Below are 19,599 nucleotides of genomic sequence, written 5' to 3' on the forward strand. Positions count from 1 at the left end.
AGGGGGGCGTGAAGTGGTTGGAGGGGGGCGTGAAGAGGTTGGAGGGGGGCGTGAAGAGGTTGGAGGGGGGCGTGAAGAGGTTGGAGGGGGGCGTGAAGAGGTTGGAGGGGGGCGTGAAGAGGTTGGAGGGGGGCGTGAAGAGGTTGGAGGGGGGCGTGAAGAGGTTGGAGGGGGGCGTGAAGAGGTTGGAGGGGGGCGGTGAAGAGGTTGGAGGGGGGCGGTGAAGAGGTTGGAGGGGGGCGGTGAAGAGGTTGGAGGGGGGGTGAAGAGGTTGGAGGGGGGGTGAAGAGGTTGGAGGGGCGGTGAAGAGGTTGGAGGGGCGGTGAAGAGGTTGGAGGGGCGGTGAAGAGGTTGGAGGGGCGGTGAAGAGGTTGGAGGGGCGGTGAAGAGGTTGGAGGGGCGGTGAAGAGGTTGGAGGGGCGGTGAAGAGGTTGGAGGGGGGGTGAAGAGGTTGAAGAGGTTGGATGAAGAGAAGTTTGAAGGGTTGGTTGATAGATGGATCTTGCTGATGTTTTGTTTCTGTGTACCAGGACGGGACGGTGATCATCCACACGGTGCGTCGGGGCCAGTACATGCGGTGTCTCCGGCCGCCCTGTGAGAGCTCCCTGCCTGTCTCCATCCTACACCTAGCTATCTCTTATGAGGGGTGTGTGGTGGTTCACACCTGTGTAGAGGGCAAGGCCACGCTCAAGGTACACTAACACATGTTCTTGATAGGAGATTTTGTTCATTTGTCGTTGAAAATTTCGTGATCGTCTTCTCTAAAATCTTAATGTGTTTTGGTGCAGGAGTCTGACCAGGCAGCTACTGTGTGTGTGTGTGTGTGTGTGTGTGTGTGTGTGTGTGTGTGTGTGTGTGTGTGTGTGTGTGTGTGTGTGTGTGTGTGTGTGTGTGTGTGTGTGTGTGTGTGTGTGTGTGTGTGTGTGTGTGTGTGTGTGTGTGTTTAGATGGGCAGCCCAATTCAGATCTTTAATTCACGACCAATTAGATCAGCTCTGAGAAAGATCTAATGTGATTGGTCAACAAACCAATTAGTGGAAAAGATATCAGAATTGGGCTGACTGAACGTAGCCATAGTGACTTACTTGGTGAGTGACTTACTTGGTGAGCTACAGAGGGTGAGTGAGTTGGTGAGTGAGTGATTTACTTAGTGACTGACTGACCGACTTAGTTGGTGAGTTAGGAAGTATGACGTACTGTACCATGATGCTTAGCAAAACGCTAGTTGACCACTAGATGGTACATTATGATTGGGTCCTGGTGAATGATTGTCTCTCATCCTGTCTCTGTTTAGGATAAGAACGGCCTGCACCTGTACTCTGTCAATGGGAAGCACCTGTGTACGGAGGGCCTGAAGGAGCAGGTGACAGACATGTGTGTGTCCGGGGAGTACCTGGTTATCGGCAGCGAGCAGGGCTTCCTCTCCATACGAGACCTGTACAGGTAACCTGGTTTCCTGTGTGTGTTTGTCTGTCTGTGTGCGCGACTGCACGCATGCATCTACAGGGTTTCTGCTGTATCAAAAAGGGTCAGGTTTTAGTCGTTTAAGTTTACACTGAAAACGTTTTCACCCCCCCAAACAAATCATATATGCATACATAGTTTATTATTATTATAATGTATATGATTTTTCTCTCTTTAGACTTAGATGGCCCAAAAAAACACACAGGCAGCCCTCCCAAGGATTTTAGTGGTACATATATCAGGGATTTTTTCTATCTGTCTAACCCAACCCTTCACTCTGTCTCTCTCCCCTCCCCTCCCCTCCTCTCTCCCCCGGGCAGCCTGTCCCTGTGCGCCGCCCCCATGGCAATGCGCGTGCCCGTGCGCTGCGTGTCCGTCACCAAGGAGCAGAGCCACGTGCTGGCGGGCCTGCAGGACGGCAAGCTGATCATTGTGGGCGTGGGAAAGCCGGCCGAGGTAAAGAGCTCGTTCAGAAACTACATCGCCCAGAGCCTGGAGGGCTCACCCCTCATGGCAATGCCACTGCTCGCCCCGCTGAGGGTGCGCTCGCCTGCCCGCAGGCTGAGCCTCCGGGACAAGTTAATGTTTAACCCCCAGGGCCCTGACCCCCTGAGCAAAACATCCCCCTCAATTCAATAAAATAAAAAAAAGTATTTACCTCAGAGGGAACTTCATAAACTCACCCTACAAACTACCACCGCATACCATTCTCTCTCTGTTTTAGTGCCAATAATTTGTCCTAAATGACCCGCCCTTCCTTAGCCACATACACCTCGGTTGTGTTCATTAGGCACCAAACGGGAGAAAACTGACTGAAACAGCGGAGGAGCTACCTGGACTTTTTTTCCCATTTTCTGTTGCGTGCCCTAATGAACATGACCCTGTTTCTGGGGCGTATGCCCCAGAGTGAGCAGGACCCTGGCCCATTCTCACCCTGAAAGAATTGGTGACCACACACACACAGTAACACTTGAGACATTCCATAAACCCCTCTGAATGAGTACAACACACCCTCTCCTGGAATATTACTGTGAAATGAAAACATGGGCTTCCGTTTACCTCATTCTAACCGAGGAATGACTTATTTTTGGGCCTTGGGATGGTGTTGTCCAATATTGTTTACCGGAAGTGTCATTATTATTGACTGATTTAATATGTATTTGTGACATGCTGTGAATTGCCTTGGATGAACACCTCTGCAAATTCAAGCCATATAAACTATATTAGTAATAAGCTACGCTATAATAAGATACACTAGGCTGTAATTTATTCCCACCTGCTCCTCAAGTGAAAATGGTTTAACCCGTATTGTCTTCCTGCTCTTCAAGTGAAAATGGTTTAACCCTGATTTCTTCCTCCCTACTGGTAGACATGAAAGTAAGGTTAGCTCTGGGGCTGTTCTGAAGTAAGGTTAACTCTGGGGCTGTAATGATGGGATGTTATGGGATAGGGAGGGACACAGGGAATCACCCTCGAATCAATTGATAATTTGATCCCCTCCCAACTTCTCTCACCTTTCTTTTATACAAATGGACCTGCCTCAAAGTGAACCAAGCTTTGGTTTTGAACTGGCACTAGGTCATTCCAACATTTCTGAACTAACCGATCACTCATAAATCATATCCTGCTTTTTGTTTGTTTCTTTTGACTTCACACTTTCCTCCTCCTCCTCCGCCTCATCTGTCTCTCCTCTTCCTCACTTCCTCCTTCTCCTTTCCTCCACTCTTCTCAGATGCGTTCAGGCCAGATCACTCGTAAGCTGTGGGGCTCCAGCAAGCGCCTGACCCAGATCTCCTCTGGAGAGACAGAGTACCAACCAGCCTGCAACCAGAACTGACCCCCACAACCCCCCCTTTCCACTACCACCACACCCCCTCACCCTGCTGCCTGCCTGATTGGCCCGCCAGCCCTGCCAATCATCACAGTTTACCCAATCAGATTGAACCACCCCTCGTTTTGATTGACTGATGACTGTTTTGGGGGAATCTCCTTTTCTGTCCCTCCCTCTGACTTGAAGGACAGACTGACCCACGAGTGGAAGACAGGGTGTGTGTGTGTGTGTGTGTGTGTTTTTAACTGTGTGTAAAGGTTAGGCGGATGAGTAGGGCAGGTCAGGACGGACCAACCGGCGCGGGCGTCGAGTTTCTGATCCTACTGTAGGTGCACACATCCCCTCACCCTCCCCTTCAATGACACCCATGGCCATTACTCTTCATCTTCCTCCATCATCATCACTAGCACGGTCAGGCCAGTGGCTCCCACTACTACAGAGACCCTCTATGCAGACACACACTACAGCAGTCTGAGCTGACCCCTCCACCTGTCAGGCCCAAGGAACGAAGGGGATCCCCAACGTAGAAATGTAATTACTCCAATGGGAACACTTAACCTGGTTGACGGTCCACCCATCACATAACTCTGACTTCAATGGGAATTATATTTCTCTGGTCATCAAGATAACCCACTTCTCCGAGCCCTGAACCCGAGACCACTGAGCAGTGTGTGTGTGTGTGTATGTACACTCTTTGTGTTTCTGTGTGTTGTCTCTCGCTGGTTATTTTCTCCAGTGGTCTTTGTTGACTTGGTTTTGCCTTCCAGTCTGACTAGGCTGTGACCGATGCCTCAGGGCTCCTATGCAGCATTAAGGGGCTATGTTCAGTCACAATACAATGTTTTTGTTTCGTTTTTTTTGTGTTTGATGTTACTGATAATTGTAGTTTTTTTTTTTTTTACAGATGCGTGCATGTGTATAAGGTCTGTGGTTAGGTTGTGTTTTGTGTGGCATTTCCAGCCCACTCCTCATTTAGTATAGAGGACGGGGCCCTAAGGTATCCAACACTCGTACTAAGCCTGACACACACACACTTGTTTGCTAATGTACACATGCATAGACCCCTCCCTATTGGAGAAGCCTCTGACTGCGTTCCGTGTCATCTCTATTGCAATCTCAGTAGATTTCTATATCACATTTAATGTGGTTCCTGAGACACTGAACACTTCTCCAGGCGTTGTGAGATCTGATAATCGGCAATAAAGACAACCTGGAACGCACCCAAAGTCCGCTAGTTTGACACTACAGAAGAAGAGAGAAGCCTAGTGTTGTAGAATCACTAGCTACCCCATACCGTGCCCAAAGGACTCGCTCCCCTCGGACACTACACTCTTACACACACTGCAAGCTTCTCACACAGCCCATCACTACACTTGTGTTAGACTGCATGTTTTGGAGGGACAAACCATACTGAACCTGGCTTAGTGTGCAATGTTTAGCGCTAGATTCATCCTAGAATGTTTTTATGTTACTTGAATCAATGTTTATTTATGAATGAAAACTAGTTTTTTTCCCCCGTAGGCTATTTAAATTCACACTACATTATTTGTATGTTTTTAAGTGGTGCTTCAGTTGTTCAACAAAGATTTATGCGGCGAAAAACTAAAGACGGTGGATCGATCCACCTTTCAGAATGGGAGGGGAGACTTTCTAAGGGCTTTTGAGATGTCAGTGTTACAGCAATATAGTTCCTTCCTCTGCTCCGCTGACTGTGCATTGGTACATTCCAGCCTCTTCTTGTCAAGGCTGAACTAAAAAAAAATCTCCAGTCTTCCTGTTCTTTCTGACAGGGACGACGCGATTGGGAGATGAGACTTATTCTGCCAAGGGACGGCCCAAACGGCTGTCATCTTCCAACAGTCAGAATCACCTCAGTGTTCCTCCTCCTTCCATCATGGTCTCTTAGTTGGGAGCCATGTCAGCTAGTTAAGGTCCTCTGGAGTTCCATAAATGCAGTAACGTCACTAAACGTGTGTCTGTGAACCAGGCCTAATGTGGCTTTTGAGATTTCATGTGTGTTTTTATGTCAATGTTTGAGATTATGAATGATTTCACCCCCCATTGAATCCTTATGGTTGTTATGCTCCTGTCAAATCAAAATGACAGTTTGGTCGGGGTAGGTCATCTGTTGCATAATGTGAGTGTGTTTGTTCATGATGACAATAGTTTCTTAAAATGCCAAATTCCTTATTTCCTTGTCATATCATTTGCCTTCTTGATAATAATTCAGTGATTCTGGTTCTTATCTATCATGGACTTAGAGTCATTCATTCTGATTCTATGGTAGTTATAGATTAGGGATCAGACTTCTATGTGCAGTGTGGTTGTTTTTGGTCTTAAGTGTCTCCGCAATCTGTCTGGAGATTGCAATCACAGACCAACGTGTGCCCTTTTTTTTAAACAAGAGGCCGTTTCAATATATGTTTATTTTTAATTGTTTATGCTGATGTGTCTAGATGGCATACTCCTTTAATCAGTTTCCATTCTTATCAGGATGTGTTAATCATTTTTTCCAAAGGACGTATTTAATAAATGTTTCTATTTTTGTCAATCTTAGTTTGTCAGTCAGACACCACTATCTTGTTTTAGGACTTTCTTCCAAACCCACCACTGAAACAGTGCCTTTTTATCCACGTTGCATCATACAGACAATTATCCGGTTAGTGTGTAGAATTCCTTGTTACCCCTCCCTCCATGATAACCCATGGATAGCAGCATTCCACAAACTTCACATCCAATAGGAACCAAGAATCTAGAACTGTAAACAAAGTAGACTAAAAATCTGAAATATATTGGTGTCTTACCTTAGCTGCTTGCTCTGTGACTGTCACCAAAATGGATGTGTGTGTGTGTATATCTGATTTATAAATACTGGTGTATAATGTACAGCATGATTTTTATTTTAGTGGATTTTAAATGTACTTTTTGCACTTTCCAGGTACTAAATTGTAAGTGATTCTTTTAAATGTCTCCCTGGTCCATTCTGTACAGACAAACTGCTTTGTATACACAAGTGGAAAGTAATCATTAAAGTCTTGTCAAAAATGTAATTAATATGTATGGCTGATTGTAGCTGTGAAAATAGGACACTGTGTACAAAACATTAGGAACATCTTCCTAATTTGGAGTATCCTCTTTTGCCCTCAGAACAGCCTCAATTTGGTGGGGCATGGACTCTACAAGGTGCTGAAAGCGTTCCACAGTGTTGCTGGCCCATGTTGACTCCAATGCTTCCCACAGTTGTGTCAAGTTGGTTGGATGTCCTTTGGCTGATGAACCATTCTTGATACACACAGGAAACTGTTGAGCATGAAAAACCCAGCAGCGTTGCAGTTCTTGACACAAACCGATGCGCCTGGCACCTACTACCGTACCCCGTTCAAAGGCACTTAAATATGTTTGTCTTGCCCATTTGTCACGAACCGGCTCAAAGCCCGTAACAAAAGGGAGACAACGTGGAGAAAAGGAGTAACAAAATATATATTTAGTAACTAAAGTAACTAAGTATAATATACAATGGTGTGTGTAATCAGTAATCAGTAGTGTAAGTGAGTTTTGCATGCATGAATGTGATAATGCAAGGTGTTGAAAGATGCTAAAACAAACAACCAAAAAAACACCAAGAAACACAAACAAATCTATCAAGGTGTCTGCCTGGAGAGAGTCTCCTCATTGAATGGGGAAGTGGTGCATTTATCCTATGACAGTGGGCCCAGGTGTTTCCCATGTAGCTGACGACCCTCCCAACTCCGCCCACCGACATCCTAATAAGGAAACAAGAACAAAGAGAGAATATGGCAGACAGAGTGGGAGGGTCGTCACACATTCCCCCTCTGAATGGCACACATTACACAATCCATGTGTAAAAAAAACCTTAACCTGGCTCCTCCAGTTCATATATGGATTGAAGTGGATTTAACAGGTGACATCAATGACCTCCAGTTCATATATGGATTGAAGTGGATTTAACAGGTGACATCAATGAGGGATAATATAATTCACCTGGTCAGTCTGTCGTGGAAAGAGCAGGTGTTCCTATTGTTTTGTACAATCAGCATATAGGCATGTTTTGTATTTTAAACGATACATTAATATTTCACTATGGTGCGACCAACAATCATGAAAATGTATGTGTAGTACATAACGAGCAAAAAGCTTCTTGGAGCGATTACACTGCTGAACATGGGGTGCGTTCGTAAATTCCCTCTGGCTATATACTTCGATTTCAGAGTACTCTGAGTGTGGCAGAGAATAATTTATATATTTACGAACGCTCAACACCCCTATATGGCCAGTGTTAGTAAACGTCGGCAAAAAAAAGCGTAATTAAATTGTTGCCAGCAGCACAGTTGCAGTCACCAACGCTCTGGATAACATGAAGACAGCCTAACCATCTCTGCTAGGGTGAGAAATGGTCAGTGAGGTGTTCTCTCATTTATGTCTGGAAGTAGTTAACTTTAGCCAGAGCTTGGGTGCGTGACAGCCGTTGTGAGGTCAGAACACTCGGATCAACCCTACTCCTCGACCAGAGCGTCCAGTGTGCACTCTGAACGCTCCGAGAGCAAAACTCTCTGATTTTACGAACGGACAATCTGACAACGCCCTGAATTTACGAACGCCCCGAGCACACTCTTACAGGGCCCTCTCTGGCACTCCAGAGTTAATTCACGAACGCTCCCCGGATAGAACAAGGCCGCGCTTGTTTTTGTTGGACGTATGTTGCCCTGACAACAGCGCAAGTCAATCCCTATTTTGAAAGCGTTTTCCAGTGGTACATTTTCTTCCGATTTACAAACTTTCTCAGAAAATACTAGGCGCCGAGGTGTATCATGGCTGATCCAGTGGCAACGACAACCGAAGGGCCACCAACAGATGGAATATCAGGCAATTTCATTGGGAATGTAAATATAATTGTTTCAACAGGCAGGCATATTTACCCTCAAGAAATACGCCGACAGTAATTTCTGTTTGATAGATGCACATTGAATCATCAGTTGTCACGGGCATAACACTAGAGGGCTGGGTTGCTACCTGGTTCATTTTCACAGCTGTTGAGAAGAGTGTCAAGAGCCGAGCCTGTTCCTGATGACGATGAGGAAGAGGATGAGGAGCTTCCCCCCCCACCACCGCCACTAATTCCACGAGGCCCACTGGTGAATTTGCATTCTAGTATTGTCAATTCACATTATTATGCTTAGTTAACTGGAATATAGACTTTACACCTGACATAAATAGTATTATTACATTAAAGGACTGTAGTGTTTAAAATAGTATATTTTGTTTACAGAAAGGATGTCTAACAGTCCACCTGAAAAACTGCAGGGATTTCAATAAAAACTGTATCCTTCTCAGTGGCCCCTAACAGTGAAATCATTAGACCCTATTCACCATGCCAAAGCTGTGTGTGTCAGTGTGCTAACTGAGGTAGTTAAGTTAGCTCATCGTAAGTGGCCCTGGATAAGAGTGTCTGCTAAATTACTAGTAAAATGAAGTTTTCCTGAGCATTGTGTTCCCAGCTTCCATAAAGAAAGGCACCCAGGGCTTCCTGAGGGCGAGTATTGGGGAGAAGGTGAAGTGTACTATGGTCCAGCCCTACAAGGACTCCAAGGCGGAGGGCTCCAAGTTCCCCCTCTGCTTCAACGAGTGGAAGTATTTCTCCATACAGGTAAGTAGGTATATTAGTTGTCTGTATACTTCTGGCCCCTCTTTGGACACTGTGTTAACTAACCTCCAGATGCGCTTCAATGCCATACAACTCTCCTTCCGTGGCCTACAACTGCTCTTAAACGCAAGTAAAACTAAATGCATGCTATTCAACCGATCACTGCCCGCACCTGCTCACCCGTCCAGCATCACTACTCTGGACGGCTCTGACTTAGAATACGTGGACAACTACAAATACCTAGGTGTCTGGTTAGACTGTAAACTCTCCTTCCAGACTTACATTAAGCATCTCCAATCCAAAATTAAATCTAGAATCGGCTTCCTATATTGCAACAAAGCATCCTTCACTCATGCTGCCAAACATACCCTCGTAAAACTGACCATCCTACCGATCCTCGACTTCAGTGATGTCATCTATAAAATAGCCTCCAACACTCTACTCAACAAACTGGATGCAGTCTATCACAGTGCCATCCGTTTTGTCACCAAAGCCCCATACACCACCCACCATTGCGACCTGTACGCTCTCGTTGGTTGGCCCTTGCTTCATACTCATCGCCAAACCTGTAGCCAGTCGGTTATCTACAAGTCTCTGCTAGGTAAAGCCCCGCCTTATCTCAGGTCACTGGTCCCCATAGCAGCACCCACTCGTAGCACGCGCTCCAGCAGGTATATCTCACTGGTCACCCCCAAAGCCAATTCCTCCTTTGGTCGTCTTTCCTTCCAGTTCTCTGCTGCCAATGACTGGAACGAACTGCAAAAATCTCTGAAGCTGAAAACACTTATCTCCCTCACTAGCTGTCAGAGCAGCTCACAGATTACTGCACCTGTACATAGCCCATCTATAATTTAGGCCAAATAACTACCGCTTCCCCTGCTGTATTTATTTTGCTCCTTTGCACCCCATTATTTCTATTTCTACTTTGCACATTCTTCCACTGCAAATCTACCATTCCAGTGTTTTACTTGCTATATTGTATTTACCTCGCCACCATGGCCTTTTTTTGCCTTTACCTCCCTTCTCACCTCATTTGCTCACATTGTATATAGACTTATTTTTCTACTGTATTATTGACTGTATGTTTTGTTTATTCCATGTGTAACTCTGTGTCATTGTATGTGTCGAATTGCTATGCTTTATCTTGGCCAGGTCGCAGTTGCAAATGAGAACTTGTTCTCAACTAGCCTACCTGGTTAAATAAAGGTGAAATAAAATAAAAATGTGTTGATGCTCTAGCCAACTTCTCTCTGTCTGGATTCATGTATTGGTCATGACAAGAGTTGGCTACACTGCAGGTACAGTATGGGGCCAGCTATTGCAATACTGTATAGAGAAAGTTGTAACAATATTATTTTCCGTATCTAACAGGACAGGTGTTTCTCTATCCAAGACCTTAACACAATCAATCAATGACTCATTTGGATGTTTCAGATTCCTAAGAGCACTGATAACACGCTGGGTGTCTGTGAGTCACACCGTCTGTTGGTGGAGCTCATCTTCTTCGAGCAGGGCACAGGAGTTCCCAAGCTCATAGGAAAGACCTTTGTCAAACTGCTGGACATCCTCAGTGTGAGTGAACCACATGGACAGGAGCGATAGGGACGACCCCACCGCCCCTTCATGCTCCCCATGCCATGTTTAAATCGGATAATAATAAAATGATGATCATAAGAGTGAGTGTACAAGGCTGTCCAGGGCTAAACACGTGTGGATGTCCTCCACCAAAGAACCAATGGCTTCTTTCTATTTTAGCTTTCAGTCGATGGTACAAGTATTCTCATTCACCTGCTGCTAGAAGGCTGGCATGCAGGACCAGATATCAACTGTCTTGTCCTCTGTCCTGTTCTCTAATCAGAAGTCACAAATGAACCACCTGCTGGAGCTGAGGCTCAAGCGCCAGGTACAGAATATGAATCAGACACCATGGTCAACATGTGGGACAGTTATATCATGTTCAATAGGAGTTTTGTACAACGGATTCCTGGATTGACAAACACAATAAAAGCCGACTTGTTTTCCAGATCATCTGTAAGCTGGAGATGGAGATGGTGATTGCGTATGGATCCTTGGGTTACGGATACTCCCACCAGGTTAGAGGGAGACACATCAGTGTTTGTGTAGATGTGGAGGAAGAATTGATCTTGCCTATCTATTATTTACTCCCTAGTTGAAGCACCCAACGAGAAACATGGAGAGCCTAGTGGAGCGCTCTCTCTTCCTCCGCCGTCCACCACCGGACGACCGCAAAGACCATCACTAGTAAGACACGGACACACTCAAATACTGTACATGAATTCTTAACTATTGACATTCTGACACTGTGACCCTTTTGTGAGTTTTTTTCCCCCTAGATTTGACAGACCGATATTCTCCCATGTAACATTTCGCTCCCTGTGTCTACAGTAATGTGGTCACTCCTAAGCCAGTACCTTATTCAGACTTTATCGCAGCGCTGATGTACAGAGAGACCACCAACCCAGACAACAGGACGACTTACCCCTCATACAGCACAATCTCCCCCATCATCCTGGAATGTATGGAGAAGAGGGGCAGGTACGGTTTATTATGGAATCTCATTCTGGGTTCAAAGGTCAAAGTGTATACTGTTTTCAGCCCATTTTCTGAAAATGATGCGTAGTAGCTACACTAACAAAACAAATGTCTACTGTCCAAAAACTGCCTTAGTGAATTAATTATATCCAAGGTAAGTGGAAAATAATGTTAAATAACCATAATATAAATAGATCTGATATTGCTAAGTGGTCAATTTAGTGTTATCTTAGAAAGAACAGGAAGGATGCAGGTAGGAAACGTCCCAAATGATTCCTTATTCCCTACAGTGACAAGAAAAAGTATGTGAACTCTTTGGAGTTACCTGGATTTCTGCATAAATTGGTCATCAAATTTGATCTGATCTTCGTCTAAGTCACAACAATAGACAAACATAGTGTGCTTAAACTAATAACACACAAATTATTGTATTGTTGTTGTCTATACTGAAACATAATTTTAACATTCACAGTATAGGTCGGAAAAAGTATGTGAACCCCTAGGCTAATGACTTCTCCAAAAGCTAATTGGAGTCAGGAGTCAATCGATGAGATTGGAGATGTTGGTTAGAGCTGCCTTGCCCTATAAAAAAACACTCGCAAAATTTGAGTTTGCTATTTACAAGAAGCATTGCCTGATGTGAACCATGTCTCGAACAAAAGAGACCTCAGAAGACCTAAGATTAAGAATTTGACTTGCATAAAGATGGAAAGGGTTACAAATGTATCTCTAAAAGCCTTGATGTTCATAAGACAAATTGTCTATAAATGGATAAAGTTCAGCACTGTTGCTACTCTCCCTAGGAGTGGCCGTCCTGCAAAGATGACTGCAAGAGCACAGCGCAGAATGCTCAATGAGGTTAAGAAGAATCCTAGAGTGTCAGCTAAAGATTTACAGAAATCTCTGGAACATGCTAATATCTCTGACGAGTCTACGATACGTAAAACACTAAACAAGAATGGTGTGCATGGGAGGACACCACGGAAGAAGCTGGGGGTTTTTGGGCTGGTTTGCTAACTATCTCAAAGAGTGCAGTCTATAAAGTCAGGAAATTTTCTGTCTCAGCCACTGCCTGTCACCAAGGGAGTACCCCAAGGCTCGATCCTAGGCCCCACGCTGTTCTCAATTTACATCAACAACATAGCTTAGGCAGTAGGAAGCTCTCTCATCCATTTATATGCAGACGATACAGTCTTATACTCAGCTGGCCCCTGCCCGGATTTTGTGTTAAATGCTCTACAACAAAGCTTTCTTAGTGTCTAACAAGCTTTCTCTACCCTTAACCTTGTTCTGAACACCTCCAAAACAAAGGTCATGTGGTTTGGTAAGAAGAATGCCCTTCCTCCCACAGGTGTGATTACTACTTCTGAGGGTTTAGAGCTTGAGGTAGAGTCACCTCATAGAAGTACTTGGGAGTATGGCTAGACGGTGCACTGTCCTTCTCTCAGCACATATCAAAGCTGCAGGCGAAAGTTAAATCTAGACTTGGTTTCCTCTATCGTAATCGCTCCTCTTTCACCCTAGCTGCCAAACTAACCGTGATTCAGATGACCATCCTACCCATGCTAGGCTACCTGGGGCGGCAGGTAGCCTAGTGGTTAGACCATTGGACTAGTAACCGAAAGGTTGCAAGATCGAATCCCCGAGCTGACAAGGTAAAGATCTGTCGTTCTGCCCCTGAACAAGGCAGTTAACCCACTGTTCCTAGGTCGTCATTGAAAATAAGTATTTGTTCTTAACTGACTTGCCTACTTAAATAAAGGTTAAAAATGTTTTTAAAGATTACAGAGACTTCATTTATAGATCGTCAGGTAAGGGTGCTCTCGAGCGTCTAGATGTTCTTTACCATTCGGCCATCAGATTTGCGACCAATGCTCCTTATAGGACACATCACTGCACTCTATACTCCTTTGTAACTCCTTTGTCTCTGTATACCCGTCGCAAGACCCACTGGTTTATGCTTATTTATAAAACCCTCTTAGGCCTCACTCCCCCCTATATGAGATATCTACTGCAGCCCTCATCCTCCACATACAACACCCGTTCTGCCAGTCATGTTCTGTTAAAGGTCCCCAAAGCACACACATCCCTGGGTCGCTCATCTTTTCAGTTCACTGCAACTAGCAACTGGAACGAGCTGCAACAAACAACAGTTAACAGTTAACATAGTTAAATAAAGGTTAATTTAAAAAGCCATTGCTGTCCAATAAAAACATTGCTGCACGTCTGAAGTTTGCAAAAGTGCACCTGGATGTTCCACAGCGCTACTGGCTAAATATTCTGTGGACAGATGAAACTACAGTTGAGTTGTTTGGAAGGAACACACAAGACTGTGTGGAGAGAAAAAAGGCACACCAACACCAAAACCTCATCCCAACTGTAAAGTATGGTGGAGGGAGCATCGTGGTTTTGGCCTGCTTTGCTGCCTCAGGGCCTGGACAGCTTGCTATCATTGACGGACAAGTGAATTCTCAAGTTTATCAAGACATTTTGCAGGATAATGTAAGGCTATCTGTCCGCCAATTGAAGCTCAACAGAAGTTGGGTGATGCAACAGGACAACGACCCAAAACACAGAAGTAAATCAACAACAGAATGGCTTCAACAGAAGAAAATATGCCTTCTGGAGTGGTCCAGTCAGTCTTGACCTCAACCCAGTTGAGATGCTGTGGCATGACCTCGAGAGCAGTTCACACCAGACATCTCAAGAATATTGCTGAACTGAAACAGTTTTGTAAAGAGGAATGGTCCAAAGTTTCTCCTAACCGTTGTGTAGGTCTGATCCGCAACTACAGAAAACGTTTGGTTGAGGTTATTTCTGCCAAACAGTTATTAAATCCAAGGGTTCACATACTTTTTCCACTGTGCACTGTGAATGTTTGCACAGTGTGTTCAATAAAGACATGAAAACTTATAATTGTTTGTGTGTTATTAGTTTAAGCAGACCGGTTTGTCTATTGTTGTGACCTAGATGGAGATCAGAATACATTTTATGACCAATTTATACAGAAATCCAGGTATTTCCAAAGGGTTCACATACTTTTTCTTGACACTGTATATTGTGCATTCCTTTTGACCAGAGCCCTGTGGGATATTAAGGAAACAGAGCCCTGGTCAAAAGTAGTGCGCTATAAAGGGAGAATAGGGTACTATTAGGAACGGATCCCTAATGTTACGTTATTACCCCCATGATGCCCAGGCTACTGCAGATGCATGAGGAGATGGAGGCGTTTGAGTCGTCCGAGGACTCCCTGCAGTACCTGGAGAAACTGGTGATGAAGAAAGGGATTAGAACCGGTACCCCCTGGAGGATGAACAAGAGGTTCAAGGTCTGTCTGTCTCTGTCAGTAACTCAACTCTCTCTTTCTATCAACTCAGTTCATTCAGGAAGTCCTATACAGATGTCTCCTTATTCATTTCCTGAATTTACTGACTTCACAACCGAATTGGCCACAATCGTAGTGTGTGTTCTCAGTAAATGCTTTATTTACACTAACCCTGTGTGTATACTCAATTCTATGTTAATGACCCTGTTGGTTGAGCTGTAGGGCAGTGTTTTGTCCTGTAAAACAGTATATCTTAGAGGGTTTTGTCTGGTGTGTGTTTGCAGGTTCTCTCTAAGTGGAGGAAAAAGGCAACCATGGTTTCCAGGCTGCTCAATTTTGGAGGCTGCTCAGAGGCGGCGAAACAACAGCGAGACAAAATTTTGCCCACAGGGCCATTGGGTTGGTCAACCTTTCACTCATGGACACACACACTCACGGACACACACTCACGGACACAAACACACACATACATGGCTAAACTCGGCAACGGCAAAAAGACAGATAGGATGTTGCATAGGGATTTCTCTGGCTAATATCAATATCCATGGCAGTGCTGATTTTGATGTCACTGTTTTTATGTTGCAGGTGTGACTCCCCCTGTGCCACTTTTAAAGCACCGTGCCATGCAACAGGTACTGCTGATCTGTGTTTATACACAGAGTACACACACACCCACACACACAGAGTATATTTCATGTGTAATTTCTTCTGCTGTTTCCTTACAGGAGAAAATACCCTTAGTCAACGAGAACGAAGTGTCTGAAATGAGCAAGCCTCCATCTCCCAGAAAGACCCTGGCTGCAGCATCTGGCCTGTCCACATGTATGGCCTCCACCCAGGTTGCCCAGTCAGCCCCATTCTCTCCACCTCCATCTGATCAATATACCAGACCGCCAACAGTAGCCACCCCACCTACATCAGCCGTGGCCCATAAGGTATCTCCCCCTAGCAGTGTGGCCTCCAGCTCCATGGACCACCCTGTCCAGTCCAGGGCCACCTCTTCCCCCAGACACGTCACCCTGGTCCTGCCTGAGGGTCCCGCCACCCCAGCCTCCACCTCCGCTCAGCCCAGTACCAGACACATCCCTAAACCCACCAATGTGGCTGCAGTCCCCGTTCCCATCCACCTGACCTCCCTCTGTGTTCTTACTACCCTGGAGGAAGACGGAGAGGAGGAAGACGGAGAGGAGGAGAAAAAGGAGGTGCATATTCCAGTATCGTCCTCCCTCAAGACGCTCTCCTCTCTGACGCTGACCCCCGAAATGGCCCTCCATGCCATCCTGGTGCCCTCGCGCCAACAGAGCAGGCATGGGCAGCTGGAGGAGTGTCAGCCAGCTAACCCTAGCTACCAGCAGGAGGAGTGTCAGCCAGCTAACCCTAGCTACCAGCAGGAGGAGTGTCAGCCAGCTAACCCTAGCTACCAGCAGGAGGAGTGTCAGCCAGCTAACCCTAGCTACCAGCAGGAGGAGTGTCAGCCAGCTAACCCTAGCTACCAGCAGGAGGAGTGTCAGCCAGCTAACCCTAGCTACCAGCAGGAGGAATGTCAGCCAGCTAACCCTAGCTACCAGCAGGAGGAGTGTCAGCCAGCTAACCCCAGCTACCAACCTTACCAGGAGAGCCCGTCCAGGGGGAAGAGTGACCGAGACCAGGGGGGGACTGGTAGTGGTGCCGCTGGAGGAGTGAGGGAGTCGGAGTGGACCCAGAGAGAGGCTGCTGGAATGGGCAGCATTGGAAGTCGGTGGAAGCGGAATTTTGCTGGGCTTGGCTCTCTTGGTCCCGGAGGGCAGAGGAGGGAAGAAGATGCCCCATGCAGCAGCACTGCCCTCAGGTCCCCTACACTGATCGACATGGCCCCACCACGGCTGCTGGGGGCCTGGACCGAGAACATTGCCACTGTGCTGACACCCATAGGAGGGGGTGGGGGAGGCCTGGACTGGAGATCTGGAGGTCTGCCCACCTCCCAGAGAACCAGCCCGACTCTCTGCTCTCAGTTAATCTTCCCGCCGTTATCCGACCCTCTGAGCCAGAGCCCTCTGACGCGCTCCCCCCTGCCGCACCTCGGCTCACGGGCCACCGACACACCTTCTCCAGACCTGGAAACCTGGACCCTAGATAGTTCCCTCTTCCTCGGTGGCATGCTGTGTGAGTCCAACCCTCCAGATCTACGTGTAGGCCAAACCAGCGGTGGCAGCAACACTGACAGGCACACCCAGAGATCAGGAGGAGCCAGCACAGAGCCACTCACCACACTCAACTCCTGGCTCAGCAGTGACAATCTCCCCACCGGAGCTGGCTCAGACTCTGGACAGTGGTCCCTCCTCTCAGAGATCGACATGTCACCACTCCGCAGCGGACTGGTCTTCTCCCCCCTCACCCCCATCTCCTCCTCCAACCCCCTCACCCCCAGCTCCTCCCCTACCAGAAGCACCAGAGGCAGCAAGCTAGGCAAGGAGAGACCCAGGGTCGTGGAGACACCTCATTCCCCGTATCACAGACGCAACAGAGACCGCAGAGATTATTATGGGAAGATGTAGCAAAAATATATCTTTTTTGGCAGCCTATTTTGTCAAGTTCATTGCCTTTTACTTGGGAAATTATCGGATTAGGTTATAAGGATTAATTCAAATGTTTATTTTATCAAATAATTTAGTTAAGATGAATTATGTTTTTTTTATTGATAAAATAGAACAGGGCCTCTAAAGCGGAACTAATTTAATGAGGGGTTTTGTTTCAGTGAAAGCAGAGGAATGTTTTGACCGCAGGACCGTTCCCAAACTTTGGTATGTGCATTCATTCTCGGGAATTTATATTTTATAATAAACTGTTCCCAACCTGAATAACTTCATATCATTTACGTAAATTGAATAAGCACAATTAATGAAAAGTATGCTAACTACTTTTTGTCGCGTACTGCATGCATAACGTTACTTTGATACTGGCTTGGCTTGTTGAATATACACTTGCTAAATATTGTCACATGCTAAAGCAAGCCAACATTAACATTGCATAAAGCGAGTTGGCTACGTTTTCTATTTACCATTTGCATGACATTAGTTTGTTCACTAACCTCTGAAATATGCGCTGTAAAATAATGGCATTTGCTAGAAATACCATGTATTCCCGAAAACAACCTCCTTACATATCCCCAACAACCTCAAGTTGCTGCTAGTGGTCGGCTCATATAGATGGTGTGTGATTATGCGGTTAGGACCGCGGCGTCTAACACGTTTTAACAGATCTGTGTCCAGACTGAGTCTCGTACTTTAACGTGGCTGATTTAGTGACTCGCTGACTCCATCCAACCAGTGTCAGAGTAAGCGAACAGAGACGTTGCCATTATATGACTTGTGCTTCTGTCAAGTGATGGCAAGCAGATGATGCCTGTACTATAAGACAGCAATGTGCATGATCCTAGATAACCACAGCCTTTCGTGTTTGTAGTTCATTCACACGACAAGGGAAATATGACAACCTGGTTGCTCCTCAGCCCTCTAGGTGGCTGGTGCTGGCCTGGTGATAGTCTGCCATGGAGAGAGATGAGAGTAATGTTACATTATCTCTCCAGGTGGCTGGTGCTGGCCTGGTGATTTTTTATTTTTTATTTCACCTTTATTTAACCAGGTAGGCTAGTTGAGAACAAGTTCTCATTTGCAACTGCGACCTGGCCAAGATAAAGCATAGCAGTGTGAACAGACAACAACAGAGTTACACATGGAGTAAACAATAAACAAGTCAATAACATGGTAGAAAAAAAGAGAATCTATATACAATGTGACAATGTGCCATGGAGAGAGATGGGAGTAATGTTACATTATCTCTCCAGGTGGCTGGTGCTGGCCTGGTGATAGTCTGCCATGGAGAGAGATGGGAGTAATGTTACATTATCTCTCTTGGTGGCTGGTGCTGGCCTGGTGATAGTCTGCCATGGAGAGAGATGGGAGTAATGTTACATTATCTCTCCAGGTGGCTGGTGCTGGCCTGGTGATAGTCTGCCATGGAGAGAGATGGGAGTAATGTTACATTATCTCTCCAGGTGGCTGGTGCTGGCCTGGTGATAGTCTGCCATGGAGAGAGATGGGAGTAATGTTACATTATCTCTCCAGGTGGCTGGTGCTGGCCTGGTGATAGTCTGCCATGGAGAGAGATGGGAGTAATGTTACATTATCTCTCCAGGTGGCTGGTGCTGGCCTGGTGATAGTCTGCCATGGAGAGAGATGGGAGTAATGTTACATTATCTCTCCAGGTGGCTGGTGCTGGCCTGGTGATAGTCTGCCATGGAGAGAGATGGGAGTAATGTTACATTATCTCTCCAGGTGGCTGGTGCTGGCCTGGTGATAGTCTGCCATGGAGAGAGATGGGAGTAATGTTACATTATCTCTCCAGGTGGCTGGTGCTGGCCTGGTGATAGTCTGCCATGGAGAGAGATGGGAGTAATGTTACATTATCTCTCTTGGTGGCTGGTGCTGGCCTGGTGATAGTCTGCCATGGAGAGAGATGGGAGTAATGTTACATTATCTCTCCAGGTGGCTGGTGCTGGCTTGGTGATAGTCTGCCATGGAGAGAGATGGGAGTAATGTTACATTATCTCTCCAGGTGGCTGGTGCTGGCTTGGTGATAGTCTGCCATGGAGAGAGATGGGAGTAATGTTACATTATCTCTCCAGGTGGCTGGTGCTGGCCTGGTGATAGTCTGCCATGGAGAGAGATGGGAGTAATGTTACATTATCTCTCCAGGTGGCTGGTGCTGGCCTGGTGATAGTCTGCC

The 19,599-nt window shown here is 46.1% G+C and overlaps 2 protein-coding genes across 5 annotated transcripts in view; both read left to right on the forward strand.

Annotated features, from left to right (window-relative positions):
* The window catches only part of nbeal1 (neurobeachin-like 1), a 76,916-nt gene extending 70,571 nt beyond the window's left edge, over positions 1-6,345 (forward strand). For all 3 annotated transcript variants that reach the window (XM_071330609.1, XM_071330610.1, XM_071330611.1), the window contains 4 exons: positions 531-692; positions 1,295-1,443; positions 1,785-1,920; positions 3,197-6,345. In XM_071330609.1, the coding sequence (XP_071186710.1) occupies positions 531-692; positions 1,295-1,443; positions 1,785-1,920; positions 3,197-3,301 (552 nt within the window). In that variant the 3' untranslated portion in view covers positions 3,302-6,345. The remainder of the gene's footprint in view (positions 1-530; positions 693-1,294; positions 1,444-1,784; positions 1,921-3,196) is intronic.
* A 996-nt stretch (positions 6,346-7,341) lies between these two features.
* Positions 7,342-19,364, forward strand: LOC139532685 (uncharacterized). Of its 2 annotated transcripts, XM_071330613.1 has the most exons (15): positions 7,342-8,196; positions 8,344-8,448; positions 8,583-8,634; positions 8,812-8,960; positions 10,392-10,529; positions 10,816-10,860; positions 10,982-11,050; positions 11,128-11,219; positions 11,364-11,513; positions 14,709-14,838; positions 15,120-15,234; positions 15,421-15,467; positions 15,561-17,441; positions 17,570-17,615; positions 18,331-19,364. In XM_071330613.1, exons 1-13 carry the CDS (start codon positions 8,125-8,127, stop codon positions 17,367-17,369), a joined length of 2,973 nt encoding a protein of 990 aa, XP_071186714.1. In that variant the 5' UTR covers positions 7,342-8,124; the 3' UTR covers positions 17,370-17,441; positions 17,570-17,615; positions 18,331-19,364. The 2 variants fall into 2 exon arrangements, with proteins under 2 accessions (XP_071186714.1, XP_071186713.1); XM_071330612.1 differs by having other exon boundaries at positions 15,561-17,615; positions 18,331-19,363.
* Positions 19,365-19,599: the final 235 nt, after the last annotated feature.

The sequence above is a fragment of the Salvelinus alpinus genome, chromosome 10, assembly GCF_045679555.1.
Source record: "Salvelinus alpinus chromosome 10, SLU_Salpinus.1, whole genome shotgun sequence".
NCBI lineage: Eukaryota > Metazoa > Chordata > Actinopteri > Salmoniformes > Salmonidae > Salvelinus > Salvelinus alpinus.